General features: G+C 44.0%; 1 protein-coding gene across 3 annotated transcripts in view; it reads left to right on the top strand.

Annotated features, from left to right (window-relative positions):
* Positions 1-21821, top strand: part of COP1 (COP1 E3 ubiquitin ligase) — a 121526-nt gene that overhangs the window by 76215 nt on the left and 23490 nt on the right. For all 3 annotated transcript variants that reach the window (XM_010715810.1, XM_019618630.1, XM_010715809.1), the window contains 3 exons: positions 9604-9721; positions 13326-13450; positions 14526-14686. In XM_010715810.1, coding sequence (XP_010714112.1) covers positions 9604-9721; positions 13326-13450; positions 14526-14686 — 404 coding nt within the window. The remainder of the gene's footprint in view (positions 1-9603; positions 9722-13325; positions 13451-14525; positions 14687-21821) is intronic.

The raw sequence follows: 21821 nt of genomic DNA, 5'->3' as shown, positions 1-21821 counted from the left end.
CCCACCTCGGCTCTTTTTCTCAACAGATTAAGATCTCTAATGCTTTATGTCTCCTCCTTCTCTCCTTAATATGAGACAAGTTACTTAGTGGAGGCTTTATGGGCTGCTGTGTCAAAAGCTTTAGACAAGTCAATAAAAAATGTCCCCGGTGCATAAAGACCATTATCCATACCCTGGCAAATGTCATCGGTAACTTCAAGCCGTAGGGAATCCGTTGAATACAAAGGTTAAAAACCCTGTTGGCAGATCCCATCAAGGCTGCTGTTCCCTTTTTCTGTTCAGCAGAGGGAGATGTAGATCTTCAGTGAAGTGCTAGTGTTGATATATATTAAATATATATATGCATTTGTTGCTAGAAATTACAATCACTGGCTGAAGCAGGATATCGTCTTCCCTGCAGAGCTCTGTCAGAATATATCAGATGCTAAGCTGTAGCCCACTGCTGTCACCTCCCTGAGCCTTTCCTTGTAAGAGTGCTTATGGAGCTGTTGGTTTTGCCAGGCATGAGACTGAATCTACCAGTTGTGCTCCATACGACTGCAGCTCCCTTGAATTCAGTTTGCATGGGGTGAGCCTTTCCCATATTGCTTTCTGCGTCATCCAATCTGCCCTACAGAAGACTGTTAGACATTTCCTTCATCTCAGAGCTGCATTCTGCCTTTGTTTATGTGGAGATCTCGGCTGGATTTGTCTGTTGGATTCTTTAAATATGATGGGCAGTTGCCTCCAACGGTAGTCTTTATTACAGCGTGAGAAAATGAGATTGAGTTGTCAGAATGCAGTCATCCCCAAAAACCTGTGTGCCTTCCTCTGCTTTAGAAACTCCCCGTTAACAGCCCTGCTACCATCGCTGCTCTGTGGCTTACTTAACAGATACATTTCAGATTTTGCCACCAGCAAAATAAATCATAGAGACCTTGCTTACTGTTGTGTAGTCCTCCGAGCCAGGATGTAAGGGAAGAGAACATCAGGGAGTTTAAACCCACAGGGAAAAATCTATTGAGTGCTTTTCCAACCCTGGGCCCTTGGTGGGTGGCTGTTAAATGCTTGTGATGTGTATGAGCTCCCTGGGAGGTGTACAGAGGTGTTTGAGACCACTTGTCTAGACAGAACTCCGAGAGCAAACATGAATGAAGCACTGCATCCCAAATCACGTTGGGTGCACACATGAAATACAAAATAAGGACGTTGTTCCAGTTGGCTGCTGCTGAGCAGGGCATCGCACCTTGAATACATTGCTGACATCCCCCCCCCCAGGGCAAAAAGAAAACGGGTATCCAGGAAAACTGTTCTTTTCTTTTAAAAAGAAGAGGTAAAGCAAATGCTTCAAATGGATAGTTTTGTTTTACTTACATAAACAGAGTACTTGTAACTTCTGCAACAGAATGTCGTGAATATGAAGCTGTACCTAGCAAGCATTGTAATTGTGCATGTAACACTGATGTACTGGGATAGAATTTTCTTTGTTTGTGAGTTCTTTTGAAGGGAAGCTATGGACAGGAAAAATAAGTATCAGTTATCACAGCCTGTGCTGTGATGATTCCAGCAGGGAAATGCTGGGATGGAATGGTTTTATCTCTGTTCTCTCCTTGCCATGTGATTTGTCATGCTGCAGGTGCAGAACGCTGCATTCTTCAGCAAAATGCTCTGGATTGTTTTGTCTGCCAAAGGCTCTTTGCTTCAAACTGTATCAAACCCATATTTAATCTCTTCGCTTACAGTAAAGGAAATAGTTGGTAAAGAGGGCAGTGGTGTCAACTCACTGCTGTTGATATTGTCTAATTTCTTCAGAAAATTCTTGTGATAATTTTTGTTGCAGGGCTTTGTTTTCTTGAATTCAAGTCCACTTTGTTTCCCATGCGTCATGCATTGCTGTCTTCTTTATTTTTCCCAAAGCACCTATTTTCTTTATGTAGTAGAAACTATCATGTTGTCTTTTCTCCCTGCAATGGCTTGTAATTGACCAAAGCCTGTGTTGATCCTAGTCCATTCTGGTTTTATTCTATAGAGTGAAATCAATCTTTTGTAGAGCTTCTTTGGCTGGAAGGCTTCCTCACCATTCTTTCTTGAAAGCTCAAACTACATCCTTCCTTTCTGTTGCTGTAGGAAAGACCCATTTTTTTTCCCCCATACTCCCTTATACCCTGGAAAAGACCAGTCTTCACATGCCTTAGTGCATTGGATTGTTCCCAGAGCTGGAGCACTCAACCCTCCTATGTCCCCAGCCTTCTCTCTGGAGTGAGACCCACGTATGGATGCTCAGACTCCAGTCTACCCCTGTGTTGTAGGGGAAGTTAACTTTCCATCTGGATATTTTTTCTGAACAAAGCTACCTCACTCCCTTAAAGACCTCAAAGTGCTGTTGTTCGGTGTTACAGACTTTGCAAAAGTTGAAGTTCTGTAGTTCCTCATTTTCCTTTTCTTTTTTCTTCTTTTTAACTAGTAAGAATAAAGTTAGTCACACGTGAACAAAGGTTGCATGGCAGCACCTCGCACCACCTCCAGTATGTGGGAGTAAGTAGGCAAAACGTGAAAGATCTAAGAAGCCAGAATAATAATAACAAACAGTTTAAGCAAATTTGGATACTTAAAAAAAAAAAAAAAAAAAAAAATTTCTCCCTTATCCTTTGACTTAAGAGTTCTTTTCAGGGCAGCCAAAATGATGGAAGAGTTTGCAGATTCACCATCTTTGAGATGCCCAAAGGTGAACTGGGACTGTGGGCACAGCTTTTGGACCTGACCTGAAACTGACTTAGCGGGTGGCTCTCCTCAGAGCAAGAAGTAGAATCAATTGGAAGAAATCTCTGGAATCCATTCTGCATTATTCTGCGACTTTAAGGGCCCTTGAGCAAAAAAATAATAATAAAAACAGACTTAAACAGAAATTGCTGTTTTAAAGATTAAGGTTCTGTTTTGACTTCGTAATTAAATCCTGAGTTGTTTTTTGACCAGCCTTTGAAGAAATCACTGCTTTTTGGGGATGCTCTGTTTCCTGGTGTGGAGGCAGGTAGAAGATCTGCTGAGGAGGTTCCACTTTCTTCTTAATAGCTTTCAAGTTACTCTGTAAGTGTGTAGCTTGTTAGATAGCTTTGAGGTCAGGTGAAGCACTGAAGCTTTTGTAAGCCTCCTCTCAAATTAAAGGAAATCTATTTTAAAGTATTTCATCTTCCAGACTTGGGCACCGATAGCAGCTCTCTGTCTTATCTCAGATGTCTGAGAGAAGGAGCTACACTTTTGTTTATCTGGCCCTTACTCAGCTTGCATATTATGTGCACTGGTCCTTACAGAAAAGTCATGTAATGCAATATAGTACATCATATGACAGTGTAGCACAGTTGATGTGAGCTTATTTTAAAATCAGGATGTTGTCCCTTTTCACCTCCTTCCTCTTTCTCTGCATTAACAGAAGAAAAGTTTTCAACAGGGAAGACTGAGGTTGTACTTAAGCCTCCTGATTCTGCTTCCATTTTTAGCCTAGCCAGAGCCTTTACCTCCGAGGATGCAAGTTTCCTTTTTTGTAGGACAGAATGTACTGAGCCTGGCAGAAAAAGAGACTTTTGGTTAACTCGTCTTGATGGCAAAGTTCTGTTTTTTCTATTGCTTGTTTGTGTACGGTGAACAAAAATTCATTAAGGTGGCTTGCCCTTCTCTTTATGGCATGGCACTCATGGGAGTGATAACGTGTGCTCTTTCTGTTCGCTTAGACACTTGAAATACAAGGTTTTGTTTGGACCTCTGGGCTCAAAGCAATGCAGTGCACTGGGGCATGACTGTGTGTTTGACTCTTTTCTTTGTGAGCAAGTTGCCTAGATATAGTTCTGGGTAGCTTTGAAGGCCTTGTTCTATCCTTTCTGTCTGCTGAATGTTCTTGCTTACACTTGGTATACAGAGGACGAATGAGTGAAAGACCTTTTTCTATAGGTAGATATTTAAATATAAATAATGGGGTTTCATTGAACATTGAACATTGATGTCTGTTGAGCAATGGGTGCTTCCCTCAGGATTTCCAAAATCATTTTTTAACCACTGAAAACAGAAATAGAATCAAACCCCCCAAAATCATGCCTCTCTTCCTTTACTTTTTTGTGCTTTTTGTGGTCTTTTTTGTTCCCTTTTGTTAGTTTTTGGTTTTTTTTTTGTTATTGGTTTTGTCTGGATAACCTAACTGGAGGAGAGCAGAGGGATTTTGCACCAATTTTGCCCAGATTCAGATTAAACATTACTGGGCAAGTCGTATAAATATTGCCCTCCACTCCTCAATTGCATTTATACAAATATCTTTAATTTTTGCTGCCTATCATACAGATTTTCACTGTATTGTATTTCACTGCTTTGATCCAAACTTGACTATCACAGAGGAAACAGACAAATCTGAAGGAATAATCAACCACTGACATGAGATACTGGATAAACAGTAAGGCTGTTGGTGAACAAAGAAGCAGAAGAGAAATATGTTTGAGAGCTGTGTTCTAGCCTGGGCTTCTGTTTCAGTGAAACAGCTGCAGCACAAGGCATGCTGGACTGCAGGTTGGAGCTGGAGCATTGATACAGGAAGTGAATTTGATCCCTTGTTTACTTAAATAATAATAATAATAATTTGAAATGTGCTTGGATGACAGAAGGCCTCTCACAGACCGTAAGCAGCATCTGATTTGCTGCTTTCCAGCTTCAGTTTTGGATACTGGCATCTTCCTGGCTATAGCATCCATCTGACATGCAGCAGTCAGCACCGCTGGCATTTCCAGGCGTGTAAGCCCTTGAAAAATGAGAACAACTTAAATTGCTTATATTTTGAGTAGATCAATAACATAAATATTGAACAGCTGAGAAATATGCATTTCTGAATGAAGTAAGAAAAATGGTCTCCGGTTTGTCAGCAATTCAGTTTTCTTGAGGAGAGCTGCAGGACCTTTGCGTGCAGCTCCTGGGGCTTTCTAGTCGCTACCTCTATTGAATACAAAGCTGTTGCATTGCAGGTAAGCTGTTGTTTTGCTGTCCTTGGCTTGATATTCCTTCTAGGAAGTGGTTCTCAGTCAGAAAAAAAGCTTTGGAGGGCTGTGAGGTACTTGGAGCTGTAGGGTAGTTAATGCTGCTGGTGCAGGACGTGATGTGGAAGATGAATGTGGCTTGGAACTGCTGGTACCTGGAGAGTTGGATTGGTCTGTGCGTCACCGCCACTATGCACAGGTACTCAGAGAAACATTAGGGGGGAAAAAAAATCTGCTGCCCTATGATGCTCTTTGCTAACCTTGATCTAAAGTTGCTCCTCAGTATATTTTTAAGAGCTTTTCAATAGGTGATGTGAATTTAGAGCCTTCTGATAACAGCTGTTTTGTGAACTTCAGCAGCAAATCTCCCTAAGTGTAAGGAAAAGCATTTTTGGCAAAAACACAGACTTTGCTCTTTTTTATTGTTGTTTAAACCACCGAAAATCCAAGAGCAATTACATCTTCTAAAATTATGGAAGCTGCTGCCGGGTCCATTAGCAATTCCCAGCTCTCTTTGTGGAGGTATTTCCTGCACTGGTATAACCACATCATCAGTTTGTTCACCTCACCCCCCTCCTCAGTGCCCAAGCTGAGATGGAGATGCTCATCTCCTCCCCGTGTTCCAGCCCTCCTGCTTGCCTTGCTAATTTACGAGCTGACCAGTGAGTGATGGCAGCCTCTGATGACACAGGCTGTATTTCCTGGGGGGGTTGGGACATCTCTGGGAAGTTTTGCTGGACTTATCAGTGCTTGCAGCAGAAAGTCTGAATTCCTGATGAGTTGTCGCTGGGCGGCTCGAAGGTGAAAGCTCTGCTTGGTTGAGGAAGTAAGCACTTCTGGAAGTGCTATTTAAAAACTCAGCCCTGTGGTCTGTGACCTCCTGGCAGTGGTAGCAGAGCTGAGCTGCCCTTTTTGCCTTCTGAGACCATTTAAAAAATAGCAATAAAAACAGATATAATATGACCTGATAAATCTGAATTCAGGAGGAGCAGCAGCAGAATTCTGTCATGCTCGGTGTCTGCAGTGACATTGAATTAGATGAGAATTGCTTCGGAGTGTTTAATTTGTTATGGTATGTATACATACTCCTCCCCATTATCTTGTGTATATTTCAATTAAGCCAGAACACGGAAGCAGAAGTGAATTCGGGAGCTGCTGCTGCCTGAGGGTTACGTGTGAGGCTTTTTAACTGTGGAAATATCATTTGGAAGTTGAAATTGTTTGAAGTGAGCTTTTGGGTCAGGGGTGGGAACTGTAGAGCTTAACATAAATAAAGTAATAAAACTTGTTGGATGATGGTTTTAATGCCCAACAAAACAAGGAAATCACAGAGCCACTAAGGTTGGAAAAGGCCTGTGAGATGATCCAGTCCAACTGTCCGCCCATCAGCAGTAGATCTCACTAGAGCTGTACACAACTGGCAACGAAACAAACGCTTGTGGCTTCTAGAAATGTGCAGACTTGTTTAAAAGTTGAAGGGTAATTGCAGAGCTTAGGGGCTGTGTCCCCTCAGTGCCCGCTCCGCTCTCCTGACCGCCAGCTGGCTCCTAGGACCTCATATTGCTGAGCTGCACAGCACTCAGTGCTGCTGTGCCCTCATCCCAGTCCACCCCATGGGGCTCCTACTGGGCTACCTGGGACTTGTATTCCTCTCATTTAGCTTCGTTTTCTTCCTCAGCAGATGGCGTTTTTATCTTGTTTGCGGAAAGTCCATATGGCCTAAAAGAGAGAGTATCTCTTTAATTGTAAAACATGACCACCTGTTCTGCTTTTAATGAATGCAGTATGCGTTCGTCTTCACATAACTGCTTTAAAAATAGCTGCTTCAGTCAAATATAAAAAAAAAAAAAACCCAACCTCAATTGCGCGCCAACACTTGGGCTGCTGAAATAATCAATTAATAATTAAGTGGCTAATTTTAGAGCCCACTGGCCTTGCCGTTCCCCCGGCCCTGCGGTGATGAGAGCAGACAGTGATTGATTGCCCTGCTGCCATAGGGAGGCACGTCGTGCCGGGTGCCAGCGGACTTTCAGCTGCTTGTTGCCATATTTTGGAGGCGAGTGCATCTCCGTGTCCCTTTGCTGCAATGGACCGCTGGTTCCTGCCGCAGCTCTTGCCTTTCCCCGTTGTCCAGATGCTTTGACACATTCTCATTCAGCCCATCTGCAGATCCCCCTTTCCCTGTCACTCTCTGAAGGATAAAATCTGGTGATCCAGAGGCATCCTAATGACAGGCCAGCTGGAGAGGAGGCTGAAACTGGGAGTAAAAATAGGCTTGAAAGGCTTATCTACTAACTGGCTCCTAATGGGAAGCCCTGCTAGAATCATTTCTGCTCATTAAAATAACAATTGCCGGTTAACTGTTTCATAGCTCCAGGAGATGTAGCTCCAGGAGGTGTATGCTAGCCAGGTTAGCAAACGTGCCTGGTTTAAAGCAAGCTTTCAGAGAGATGGAGGGGAACAAGATGCTCAGATTGTACAGAAGGAACGTTTAACACTTAATCTGACTTCTCCTTGAAAATCATCCCGTCTGTTGAGTATGCGTGTTGCATCACCGTGTTGTTCTAAAGCTGATTAAATGCCTGTATTTTAGGAAAGCTCTGGGATTTTAGTCAATAGCATCAGCCACTGAGGCTCCTGTTTTGGAGGTAGAAGGAACAGGAGGACGAAGAAGGAGTGCTTGGCAGCATGGCACTTCCCAGTGTCCAGGTGCTAGCGGGAAGGGACGCAGCAGCTGCAGAGCTTGAACCCAGAGGGGCAGCTTGGCCAAGCCCTGCCTGCTTGAATCCTGGTGTCCGTGATGGAGGAGACTCAGAGTGTCTGCTTCTGCACTGCGAGAAGGATGCGGTTGGAGAGAGGGAGCTGAAAACTCAGCGGAGAGGCCACTAGACCTGTATTGATATGCAGTGAAATGAGGCACTTAAAGCAGAGAGGACAGCTTGCCTGCTTGCCACATCTGACTGCAGGTTCTGCCATAGGGCCATGTCCCTCTGTGTCCTGCAATTAGTCCCTTAATATGGGTGAAAATCTGCCTCTGCTTCAAGAGCTGCTGTGGCCTGGCCTGATCGATGAGAATCCAGTTATCTCCCAAAGCACGTGGGATGCTGAGACAGCCAGGCACTGTTTGTGAGACTGAGAGCCCTGCTTCGAAACCATGCAAATACAGAAGTAGCTGCAGCTATTGGCATTTAAATTCCTTTCTGGATAATCTTAGTGATAATCTTCCACTGGTGATGCGTTTTTCAGCAGAAGGAAGATCAGGGCAGTGTTGAGTGATGTCTGGGTACCTTGAATTGCAGGGTTAGAAGATTGAGGGCAGTGGAGCTGTGTGGGGTGTGGAGCACAGCGTGATGGGGAGCAGGTGAGGGAATGGGATAGGGCAGTGTGGAGAAGAGGAGCTCAGGGGAGACCTCACTGCTCTCTGTAACTGCCTGAAAGGAGGCAGAAAGGAGGTGGTGAGGTGGGGGTCAGCCTCTACTCCCAGGTAGCAGTGACAGGATGAGAGGTGATGGCATCAAGTTGCACCAGGGGAGGTTCTGTTTGTGTATTAGGGAAAATTTCTTCTCAAGAAGAGTGTTGGGGCTTTGGCATAGGCTGTGCAGGGAGGTGGTGGAGTCACCGTCCCTGGAGGTGTTCAAGAACTGCGGAGATGTGACATTGAGGGACATGGTTTAGTGGTCATGGTGGAGATGGGTCAAGGATTGGGCTAGATGCTCTTTTATAGGTCTTTTCCAACCTTAATGATTCTGTAATTCTAAGGGAGACTTCCTGCTCTGCTTCCATGCACACGGTGTTGCCTGCCCTCCCTGGGTGTCCAGAGCAGCAGGAGATAATTAAATGAAATTCAGCATTGACAATGGAAGGTCAGGGAGGGAGAAGCTGATTAACCTCATTAGGCTGGGAAGAGCAGTGGGTGGCCTTAGGGCTTGGATCTCATGGGGGCTTCAATTCTTGCTTTTCTTTTTCTGTTTTCCTGGGAATTGGCATTTAGTTGTGCAGGAAATAAAACGTATTACTAATTTCATTGCAATCCTTTTTATGTGGTTGTGGCACTGCAGCACATCCGTGAATTAAATCTAAAGAACTGAAATTTAGTCTCTTTCATAAGCAGAAATGCTTCTTCTCTCTTGATTGGTAATAAAGCCCAAGGAGAGAAGCGAAAACAAAAGTATAGAGGTTAGCCATATAGGATAAGCAGGAGAAATTCAGTCCGTGTTTTCTGCCGTTTCAGTAGCAGACAGACTGAGTTCGTAGCCTAAGGTTCTTCAGCAGTTTTCCAGGAGGGGCCAGATTGAGGAAGGAGAGAGGGGGGTGCCTTAGAAGTGGCAGTTAGGCTGCCAAGGCACAATGCCAAGAAGGAAGGCAGGAGTGATGAGTGTCCTTTTAGCTGCTGCCTTGTGCATGGGCTAAGTGGGGTTTGTAGAACTGAATTCTGGGGCCATTGGAAGCAGCCCATTTTAAACACTCCTTTCCTGTTGTGCAGAGTGTTTACCCCAGTTGCAGCATGAAGTGAGATACAGCATAGACAGCACTTTCATTGTGAACTAATTACCTATGAGGGGTCCCGTTCATCCTTCCCAGCTGATAAATGTTACCTCTTCTTTCTTGTTTCCAGATCACTGTGTCCACTATTATGATCTTCGCAACACTAAGCAACCCATCATGGTGTTCAAAGGGCATCGCAAAGCAGTCTCCTATGCAAAATTTGTGAGCGGGGAGGAAATAGTCTCTGCGTAAGTATTTATTTTTATGTAGGGTAAGAACTTGGTAGCCCTTGGTTTCTGGCAGCTTTGCAAGGTGGCCAGCGTGGGTGGATGCGCACACTTGCTGTGCTTTTAGGAAGCAGATATTTGCTTTTTCCAAGGCAAAAATAGAAATCCATTCCTCGTGTTACTTGGCTCTACTCTATCTTATGGAGCCGAGAAGCTTGAGGAACATGAAGACAAAGGGATTCAACTTCTGACCTTAAGCCCCAGCTTTGGGAAGTTGCAAGTCGATGGTCCTCCTCTAAAAGCCTATATGCTGAGGGTGCTCCTGACCAGAGCCCTGCTGCAGACAAGGCTGCTGGCAGCCTGAGAATAGTAATCTGCAGCAGAAGGGCATCTGATGAGTGACAGAAGTGATCAGATAGTATTGCTACAGCTGACGAGGGTGTTTAGCCACAGCGTGAAAGCAACTCAGGTGGAATCACCCCAAAACCAAATGCGGCTGCCTCCATTCGAAGTAAGTTTTCAGTCATGTAGGGGTGAGTATGTCTATCAGATGACGTGTGGAAAGATTTGTAAGCCTGAGTATGTGAACCAAACAGAGATGAGCCCCTGTTAAACGATGGGTAAAAGGCAAATAACTTTTGAAGGCTATGGGCTGCTAGAGGAATGTTAGGTGTTGTATGTGATTGTGTTGACATCAGGGGCAACAGGAAGCAATCACAGGGTTAAATCTAGTCCCAGCTTGCTTCCTTGAGCTGAGTAGATGTCTGTCTGTCTCAGTTCTCCCCATGTTTTCTCACAGCTTGCTCTAGCAGCCTGGAGCTAAAGCAGAGCTTCTTGAGGCATACATCTGAGTATTCAGACTGCTGGTGAATTATGCTGATCTGAGCAGTGTGATGGAAGATTCCCCAGTGACTTCCAGTGCTGTTTATATTTAATCAGTTCCTCTTCTTATTTCCATTAGTGTTATAGCTCTTTGTAAGGGTGCAAATTCATACCTAGAACATAGATCAAATTAAATTGAATGCTTTGAACCAGATCTGACTAAGAAGAAAGCCTTTACTAGAAGCATAAGGAGGCTGAGAATGTTTTACAGCCATGATGCATAGGATGCCGTGGGGTAGAACGTCCCTGTCCTATTTGAGCTGTCCAGATGAGAGTAGTTATCCCTGAGCCCTGGGAGGAATATCGATAGAGCTGTTGGAATTGGACAGGCACTAACAGGATGAGGCAGCTAACTCTAGGGTTCACCTATCTTTCTGTGTGAACAAAGGAAACGTCAGAAAGAATAGATGTCTTAATTTTGCAAACTGGGGAGTCAGCAGTAGTGACTCCCAAAAGCCGTGCACCAATTCCTTTAAAGAAAAAAAATATTTGAATATTCAGATTCTTTAGATTTCTAGCTAAAGCTGTTTTATAGATTGCATTGATTTACTGTGCCCTGTAGAGTTAGGTTTTGACCTCGAGAATGTTCAGAACTGCCTGGTATTTAGCACAACACATCGATTACAGTGCTGATTTACAGAGAGGCAGATTTACCAGAGCAGCACATCCATGATATTTTTTTGGAGAGGGTATGAAACCAGAAGAGCAGTGTCACAGCAGAAGGATCAATGGCTTGTTCTTATCCTTGTGGCACAGTGGCAGGTAACCATCATCTTGTATGGCACACTTGTCCTAAAGAGTGAAAAAATGGCTAGAGTGTGATAGAATATTGTTAACCTATTACTAATTGAATGCTTTTAATGTGAAGTGTTTTTATTTTAATGAAGATCTAGAATGTATGTGACTAAAACAGGGAGGTTAAGTGCCTGTGTACGTAAGGTCGTCTTGATGGGTTAGCTAATAGCAGAAGCTGTCACAGGAACCTGACAGCTTGTAGACCAGGGATTATTCTGCTGCTGCTTCACTCTGCCTTCTGAAATTTTTAGTTTCCAGGCAACTCTGAAGCTTTAAAATGTACCGTTTTAAAAATAATACTGCTATCCTAACAGCAAAGAAGGCAATGTCCTTGTACTTCTGGGCAATAAAAAAAAGGACAAAAACAAACAACAATGAAAAAAACCAACAAATACAAAAGAAAACAAAAACCAGTAGCGTATATTTTTTTCCCTTTTCTTTGCATTGCTTTGATGATGAGTGAAAGGGAAGGGTGAGTGAGCTGCAGTGTAGCTAGGGAAACTGAATGCTCTCTTTTAGGCCTCCCCGGTCAAGCCCTGGGACTAGGATAGCACTTCTGCTCAAGTCACAGTGTTTGGAGATACAGTTCATACCTTTGTTGGGATCTGACCTCATGCTGTTATTACATATGACTAACAAATCTTGCTGCAGCTCCCTTATCTCTCCTTTGTCATTCCAGCTGTCATTGAGGGCTGAGATAAGGTTTTTGCAGTAAAGCACGAGGTGCATCTCACTCATGCTATATTTTTAGGCTAATGTGACATTGGATTAATATGTTACGTTGGGAATATTTGATGGATGTTATGAGTGGTTTGTTTTTTTCCTTCCAACTCCCAGTATTTGAAAAGCAGTAAGTTTGGGTGATGCAGCCTGTACCAGCCTCCCCTTTCTTCCATCTCAGCCAGATGACAGGTCCTACTCCCATTCTCTTTCAAATTTAAGCTCAGAACAGCTCTATCTGTTTTCTCAAGGGTGGGCTAACTGAGCTCCAGTCCCTTCTACATCAGGAGCTGTTGATGTGCTCACAGCCATAAGTCAGGGAATGCTGGGACGTCAGAGCCTGGCTAGACAATAAATCCTGGCAGGTGAGAGAGGCTCGAGTCCCATCAGCTCTGAGGAAATGTATTAGCCCTGAGATCTGGGATCTTCCTAGTTTGCTTGAGCTCTACCAGCCTGAGAAGTTTGCACTTACAGCACCTTGCTCTTCCCAAAAGGGAGGTTTGCTCACAGTAAATAGAAAAGCATTTTGAAGACGGGTATGTTTGCAAGTGGGGGAACAATGCAAAACATCGATTTTGATTTAATCTCTATGGAGTTGTGTATTTCTAAAAGTAATATTTGGCTTTGCTGTCAAGGTGAAAACAGCGAAAGTTTGAGATTTATATCTTAGGCAGTCTCAGTTACACCAGAGAAATCCACATGAATTTAATGCAAGTAGTAACGCTGAACCCCCGTAGGTTTGTAAGTGCTGCTGCTTGGTATTGGGCAGGAGGAGAACATCGTGCTTTCAAGGCAGCCAGACGGGAGGAGACCGCCTTGAATTCTGTAAAGGCATGAATGAGAATTTCAGCAAGCAGGCAGGAAGGAACAGACTTCCTCTGTGCTGTAGAAGTTGGAAAAAAATCGTGTCCCAGATCTGCAAGGATTTGGAGGAGGCAGTTATGTTCCACAGGCTGTACAGTTCAGTGGAGGACTCGGCAATTGATAGGAGAGAGGAAGAGTAATACTGCAAGGAAGTATTTTATTCAAACATTTTGACAGGCTTTAAAAAAGAACAGATACTTTGCCAGGCTCAAGCTGGGTTGCACGTGATTGAAAGTGGGATAAATCTCTGCGAGCACACTAAGACTTCCCACGTTAACACTGCAAGTAGGGTGTTCAGGAGGAGTGTTTCAAGCAAGGATTACCTGCCGTATGGCAGCATTGTAACTTCAAGTATTGTTTTCAGGTCAACAGACAGTCAGCTGAAGCTGTGGAACGTAGGGAAACCTCACTGCTTGCGTTCCTTCAAGGGCCACATCAATGAGAAGAATTTTGTAGGGCTGGCATCCAACGGAGACTACATTGCCTGTGGTGAGTAGAGCAGCTGCCCTGATCGGTGCTGGGGGGATTCCTTGGGGCTCCTGCTTCTTCATTTGCAGAGCACACCAGCAATGTGCCCTGTAGCTGCATGGACTTCTTAATAGAGGATTGTCCTGAGCCTTCCTGGGAATGATGTAAGCAGCTTGACCTAAGGGACTACTACTTGGTTTCCTTTCATTTGAGATGAGGTCTTTATGTACAGCAGTTCAGACTTGCTGCCACCAAAAACTGCTTATTAACATAGTTGGTGTTCATACGACATACGCCCTTCAAATTTATCAACTGATGCATCTTTCTGCATTTTTTCTTTGAAAGGTTAGCAGTCTAGACCATGCGAGTGGGTCACATGCTTGTCACTTAGCTCAGCATTCAGCCTAGTGAAGCAGTGACTCCCTCATCATGAACAACTTTCAGAAGACTAACTTGTCCTTAAGCAATTACTCCTTGGGTTCTTTCTGGGTTTTTTGCTGCATTTTGGACTGTTGAACCTCTGCAAATCCTCAGGTCTGGGTAGAAAAGCATGGGCAGGTTGATCCCTCTGAGATGAGTGGGATGGCTGCTCCAGCACTGCAGGGACCTTAGCATGTGTTCTCTGATCTCTCCATAGCTTGTAAGGCAGAAATTGGGATGGATTTTAAATAAAGCCTACTTACTGTCTAGTTTCTCTCACTTAAACCTCTATGGACCCTACTGTCATATTCGATTACTGCAAGCAAATGTGTGACAGTGCTACCTGCCTCACAGCTGTGACACTGAGCATGCATTCCACATGCTAGTGTAGGTGCCGTACTCAAAAGTCTTGACCTTAAGGAAGTTCTGGAGAAAAGTTGGGATCTGGTTTGTTTTACAAATGCACTGCACACTGCAGTTGTTTGGTTATAAAGACTGTTCTGTTTTTAAGCATTGTGAAAGTTTGCTGTGGGGCATGCCCAGTTGCCAAGGCACCACAAGCGTGATGACAGCCACTGGGAGGAAATGTCATCTCTTGAAAGAATAAAAGAGCTAAGAAACTGTATTTTTTTTTAATGCTTCCAGAACGTAATCTTCTGTATTTTTTTATTTCTAGGAAGTGAAAATAATTCTCTTTACCTATACTATAAAGGCCTCTCAAAGACACTCCTAACATTCAAGTTTGATACGGTCAAGAGCGTCCTGGACAAGGACCGGAAGGAAGATGACACAAATGAATTTGTGAGTGCTGTCTGCTGGAGGGCACTACCAGATGGGGTAAGCTTTCTGCTCACTCACACAGCAGGGTGCTGAAAGGATGCCTCCTGATTTCACAGCAAGTGGCATTGCTGAGGGTTTGGTTGCGTTTGGTATTTCCCTGTTTGTGGGTGTTGCAGACCTGTGTAAGAAAGTGAAGACTGAAGGATGACTGAAGTGCTGTGAGCTGCAGGGAGAGGATGCTGGGGGACAAGGAACTGCTGTGGCCTGGTGGTTTCCACCCATGGCTCTGAATACCTTTACTTTTGTATTGGAAATCCTAAAAGCAGCACTATACTTCTGGCATTCAGTTGTGTGTGTGCATTAGCAAAAGCATTGCTTTAATGAAGGCACTTACAGATACTCTCTGTGTACTCTGGTTTAAACGTTACCCTGTATACATGGCTTGCTATTTGAAATGTGTGCCCCATGTGTGGATGAGTAAATATATAAAAGAGGTGAGCCCTGGCTGCAGTTACTTCAGTGAGTACATCAGTGACAGGCAGTTCATATACGTAAAGCGTGTACTAATGCTGCAGGCAGACCTGAATCCACATTTCTGAGCATCCTTTAGGTGTGGGGAAGCTTTGGAGACCCAAGAATGCTGCTTTTAAATTCTGAGTGTCCTTGAAAACCTTGCATAAAGAACTTGAGTGAGTGACTCTTCTGTGCAAGTGTTTGCAGATCAGATACTTTACTGGTTTTTTGGGAGGAGAAGGAGAGGATCTCATCCTAAATGCAGTCAATCAAGTAGCTGAAGTGGAATGTTGCCTAATTGATGTTTCTAGACATTGCATTTACAAAGATAACACTTTAGAAGGGTAGCATCTGCCAATTCTAAAACGTTATCTTTGTAAATGCAGTGTATGAAGAAACTGCCCCCACGGCTGTGATTCGATTGTCACTGGCATGAACTTATTTCAGATGAATGCTTTTAAGTCAAAAAAAACAAAACAAGGGGAAAAAACCACCACAAGAATCTAAAATGAAAGATTGCTTTTCAGTTCAAAAGCAAAAAGTGGGCGGTTTCAGTTTGAGCTGAATGGTGTGGGGTCAGCACCACTTTCCTGGCTGGGGAGTTTCAGGCGATTGGTACACACAGTTGTCATGTCTCAGATGAAGAGTTACTATAGGAAGTTGTGTAATTTCATGTTTCTGCTGGGTTAAAGCGTGCTGCAGAGAAACTCTGTGTCTGTAGACACCCTTTCTTAAATTTTCTTTGCTGCAGTATTTCTCTGTTGGGTCGTCCTGCCCACTGACCTGCTGTGCAGCTTTCCTACAGGCTGCACACTAACAGTGGTCCCACCTCCTGGATTATTTCTGTTGCTGCCCATCCTTATCAGCCTTTTCTGTCTCTGATGTACTGTGCCTTACTCTGGAAAACCTTCTGTTCAGGCCACTGAGAGACTTTTGAGGGGTCACCACGGGCTGTCAAACAATTCTCTGTAACAGGAACAAAAAAATCTGAGTGATGAGAACGTGAGAAAGAATTTTAAAATATAACAGTTAAATTGGGCCCACAAAGATTGTACCAAATAACATTGATGCTTCCCTTTGTTAAGCAGCATTCAGAATCTGTCACCATCCTGATTTTATCATTCTCTCATTCCTCTGCTACCAAATTTCAACATCTCCCATGACAGCCGCAGCATCTGGCGTCAGTTTTTAAAGAAAACTGCCTGTGGTCTGAGAGCTGAGTATTTTGCTTCAGTATTTCACTTCTTTTTGCAGCACTTGCCAACCTGCTTTACATGCCTAGCAAGCAACTGTGCTGGCTTTGGCCAGGAAGCCTCACTGCTGCCTTGTACTATTCCTGCAGCCTCCCCAAGAGGTGAAGTGCTCTCCAGCCCTGCATCCACACTCTTCTCTTCCTGTTCTGGTTGTGCAGTGGTCCTCTCAGACCTAATTGAGACTTTGCTCGTGTTCCCAGTAAATTAAATTACTGCACATCCAAAGGTCACTCACATCCACAAAGTCTTGTTCAAATGATGAAACTTTTATTCTCCTTTTTGATGATGCCTCTTAAACAGGCATAAAATTTTCAAATGAGCTTTGTATATAGGCTCCCTAAAAGCCGGCGTGTTTCTTAATGATGCTGGCATGAGAGAAGTCCTTTGCTTTGCAGCACAGTCAGTGTGTGCGGGCACTGGGGAACCTAGCGCCTGTTTCTAGGTTAATTGCAGCCTTTGATCCTGGGTGACTCACTCTGCCTTAGTTTCCTAATTATAAGAATTACCACCCCTGCCTTTGGCTGCTGGTGGCGATCGCTCTGCTGAGCAGTGTCAAAACACAGAGCGCAGCCCGGACTGCAGCACTTGCCCAGGAGCCGTAGTGAGCTCTGTGGGCAAGCTCTGTGCTCTTCTCAGTGTCTTGCTGGGCCAGTTCAAAATTATTTTGGGTCTCCACGGCAGTGGTCACTGTGCACTGATTACAGTTTGCAAACTGCAGCTTTCCAGGTGGGGGTGCGGGCGCTGCCTGCCAGCTTTTCCCTAGGACTCCCAGGTGGAGCAGACTCTTTTCTGTTTCTCTACGGTGTTGCTCTCAAGGATTGTTCTTTAATTAACCTTTCGAGATGAGATGGGTAAGTTTCAGATCTGTCAGTTATCTCGGGAAGCATCAGTACGTGTATTCCTTTGCTTCATGCAGTTAAGTGCAAAATCTTGGATCCTAATTAAAACTTAAGCTAAAACTTTCAGATGAAATGTCATTGATTCTTTCCTAAACCTATTTTTGTGTAACTCAGGCTTTTCCTTCCCCCTGAGCCAATGTCAAGCTGTGCCAGCAGCCCTTGCCAGAACCCGTCTCTTTTTTTTCCTCCCCCTTCCATGGTCCTCCCTTGCTTAAGACGATGCAGAAATCTGTTTGCTACAGCTGTCACTTCTCCAGCTGCACAGGTCCAGGCAATGTATTTTCTCCACGTGTGTCAAAGCCATAACGAGTTAGAGAAATCGTTCTCTGGAAGTGCTTATTAGCATTTTGCATAAGGCTTATTCACTTCTTCAGCTCTTAGGTAATGTTTAGAAATGAGTACTAGCTTGTAGGCTAGTGTTTCTGTTAGACTATTCAAAAAGAACAAATGTTTCAGCGTGTACTTGAGGAAGCAAGCCTTCATGCTTCTCTTGATGCTGCATTTTCAATATAAGTAAATGGGTTTGTTTTTGTGTTTTTATTTAAGAAACTTTTTTTGTACCTGGTGAGGAATGCTATTTCTTACTTTTTTTTCCTCTAGAACAGAGAAAGCTTTGGGAAGTTTTTGGCCCAAGTGACTTGATACGTTGGTGAATCATAGAATAATGAAGGTTGGAAGAGACCCCTAAGCCCACCCCATCATGCCCACATCCCTCAGTGCCACATCTGTATGGCTCTGTACCACCTCCAGGGACGGTGACCCCACCACTCCCTGCACAGCTGTGCCAGTGCTCCACCACTCTTGTGGAGAAGCTTCTCCTAATATCCAACCTCAACCTCTTCTACTTTTTATAATACAGCCTCTATTTCTGGTACCTTGGCAAGATTTAGCTTACTTTATTTGAAACCCAAGTCTGGTCTTGAAACATTCTTTTATTTCGTTAGCATCCAAGCAAACTGAAGACATGATGTTTTCTCCTTCCCTAAAGGGAGCACCTTTCATTAGACCCGGTTTCCTATATTGCAAGATTCAGGGTGTGCCTCACACATCTGTGATTGCATCTCAACTAGCCCCTTTCTCATCTGCAGTTAGCATTTCTCAGAAGCTGTCAGAAGAGAAACCCAATGCTGAACCTGCTCCCAGGACAGCAAAAAGGTATTACTGCTGAACACAGAAGCAATTTGATTATGTAGATTCAGCGTGGCTCAATCTATCATAATCACTGTAAAGAAGCCATTTAATTTTGTACCTGTTTGCATGAGTATTCATTACTGCTGATAAGCAGGTGAGCTGGGGAAAGGTTTCTCAAGCAGAAATGTTAAGGTTTTGATACCAGTAAGGAGATAAAGATATGGGCAGGAAAATGTCGTGTAAATTAGCTTAGGTAAAGCCTTACTTACGTATGTGTGTGTGTGCTGGGTGGCTTGGGAGGACCACAGCAGGTGGAAGAACGGCAGCACTGTGAATCCATCTCTTCTGTGTTACGTGGCAGATGCTGGTTGTGTATCTCCTCCCCTTGTTGGCACTCTTCAGAAGGGATCTGGAATTAGGGGATCTGGAAACAGTTGTCCAGCAGCAGCAGCAGAGAGGAGGAGGCTGAGGGACTCGGGCTTCAAGCTGCCTTTAGGCACTGTCGTATGACAGAAGCATTTACATAATTAGTTTTGCATCTCTGAACTTCTTTTCGTTAATCTGTGGAGATGGAAATATTCCCATCAGGTGGATTCTGGTGCAGCTCTCCAGAAAGCCAGCTTTTCCTCCATTTGTTTGTTCCTCTCCTCTTGACACTCAGCTTTGTATTTAATGATGTCTGGCTTGAATTCTGTAAATAGAAACGCATAATTATTTCACAATAAGCTGGTCATTTAATAGGGCTGTAATCTTGTTCAGTGATGAAAAGTAGCCATCCTTTGTTTCCCAGTAGCCTAATAAACAGTACACAATGTACACACAAACTAGTCAGGGCCTCTGATAATTTACAATCAGCAAATTGGCTCCCTTCACTGGATTTAATTTAGCCACTACAAATTATTTCGGGAAGTGATTCATTGCTGTTTTAAAGCACTAATTAATTTGGGTGACTTATGAACATTAGAAATGAAACCTCCTTTGTCATTCCCAAAAACCAAAAGCTTATTCAGTGTCATTCTCGAGTAACTTGTGTTGACTGCAGCTACAGCTCTTGTAACTTGAGGTGGTAATTTCAGTGGGATTTGGGAAGGAGGCATGGGAGGGAAGGAACAAGAGTAAGACTTCATATTTTTTTTGTTGTTCTGCTTCACTTCTGAAAAGCTTAAAGCCTCAAAATTGCTGAGAATTTTGTCCTAACACTTTCGGCAAGATTTTCTTGTTTTTGCAGCATTCCTCATCTTGTTGCTCAGGTCATAGTTAAGATGTAATCAGGAATCTAGCTAAAGCTTAGGAGCAAAACACCTGTCTGAGGTGGTCAGAGCCAATCTGTCCTTGCCTCCCCCCACCCAGGTGGGGATGGCCATGTAAGGATGTTCTCTGGCTCATCCCTTTGTTCCCAAACCTGGGCTGAGCTCCACAGAAGCATTGCCGTGCAGCATCTCCAGCCTGGTGTTCTCGCAGGTCATTCTCTGCTGTAGCATTGCAGTATGCTGGAGATGCAGTATCCCGGGGATGCATTCTTTGTGTTCTCCCTCATCATTGAAATGCACAGCAGTTTATGGCAAGCTGAGAACGATCAGCTTTTAAGAAAAGCAAGGAGATAAGGCTTTGATCAGATTTCTATTTTCTTTTCTTTCCTTTCCTCCCCCTGAAAAAACTCTTCAAAGATTTTCCTCCTGTCAGTGGAACTTGCCTAAGCCCTGCAGCATGTGTGCTGTGAAGCTGGGAGCTATGCGATGGCTTCCCCTTCCTCTCTGCGTGTCCTCTTCTTCTCTCTGGCCTTTGGCAATGCTTTCAACAAGAAGTTTTTGACTTCTTTACTTAGCTGCTTCACGCTTTCCAGTCTTAGATTGTAAACATGTTTTATTTCCCTTCTATCTTTTTCATGTCTTTTCCTCCTTTACTTGCTTGGGAATCTCTGGTTTTCATTAAAGAAAAAAAGTGGAACCCAGAATATTGCAAGATAACACCGTACATCATGCATGCTTGATTCTTTTTTCCTCCATATCTTAGCATATTACTTATGCATACCAACACACACAGGATATATTGTTTTGTATGCTGCTTGAAAACTATTTTTGCGTGCAGAATAATTTCAACCTTGCAGACAAAAAGAAGAAGTCACAAGTTCAGTGTGCGTGCTCCTTTAGTTTTGTACGTGCTCGTATTCTCTTGTACCCACATCTCTTCAAACGTTCGTTTCTGGGCTCTGTTTTTTTGTTTGACTAATGAGAATCGATTCTGAAAACTGCTCAGGTTACTGTAACAATATTTTACTCCTTATCGGAAGCCTTGAAGTCCAACCACAGAGAACTTCATGGGGGAAAGACATCATACTCTATTATTAATGTTTCACGCGCTATATTGAAATTGCAGTATTTTGACACTTCACTCAGTGTGAAAGACCATGTTGGTAATGCGATTATGTAAATGATAGGCTTTAGGAGAGAGTGTTTAAGTGTGAATCTTTTGTACAAGAAGACGAATATTGGTAAGTGCTTTTCTTATTCCCTCTCCCTGGCTGCGGGATGCTCCCCGGGCTGCCTCCCAGCGTGGGCAGGGATGGAGGGTTTCAGGCACTCGGTTCTCTGGTGAGGGGCATTTCAGAGGGGAAAAAAAAGATGCGTTGCACCCTTCGTTTCGCTGTCTCAGGGCTCAGCACAGCATGCCAGCAGGTGCATAACGCATACGTTAACTCTAGATGCAGAGCTGCTGTTGGTGTGAGCAGAGGGGGTGAGCCTGTCGCTTTTGTTCAGCTCTGGAAGTTCAGGTCCCCTGTGGTACTGCAGCACTCTGATATCATTTGAGCTTCTATTTTAAGAATAGCCTCTCCAAGAAGTGTAGGTGGCTTGGTTTTCCTTTGTTAGCTTTTACGTTTACATTTGCAAACTCAATTTCTCTCTCCTTCCGCAAGGTGAGGCGTGCATCTTTTTTTCCCTGCATAATCACAGAATATTGCCACGGGGCCCATGTTTTTTGGAAGCGAAGGCAGATCAAAGTTGCTCATATTTCCTGAATGAAGGCAGCGCTTACACTCCCAAACTTCTGCAGCTGATATTTGCTTACCAGTGCATCTCTTCTACCGCCACCAGAAGTGCCACGCAGGTGGGACTGAGGTCCTCCTTATTACAGTCATCTGTTTCCTCGAGCAGTGAATGACACGGCGGTCAGCGTAGCACTGTTGGCACTACAGCCCAGGAGCTGATCCCGGTGGTGCAGCTGTACAGATAATGGATTGCAGTTCACCGCTGGTGTAAGCAGAGGTCTAAGCAGGCTCTTGTTGTTTCCTTGGTTTTAAAAAAGAAGAGCATCCCAATGCAATCAGAAAATACATTGGTATGGTACACACCGTGAGCTGAGGATGCAAAGAAGTCTCTGTGCAGCTGTCATTAAACT

Source organism: Meleagris gallopavo, chromosome 10 (genome assembly GCF_000146605.3).
Source record: "Meleagris gallopavo isolate NT-WF06-2002-E0010 breed Aviagen turkey brand Nicholas breeding stock chromosome 10, Turkey_5.1, whole genome shotgun sequence".
NCBI lineage: Eukaryota > Metazoa > Chordata > Aves > Galliformes > Phasianidae > Meleagris > Meleagris gallopavo.
Note: the sequence above shows the minus strand (reverse complement) of the source record. Positions and strands in the feature narration are given on the sequence as shown.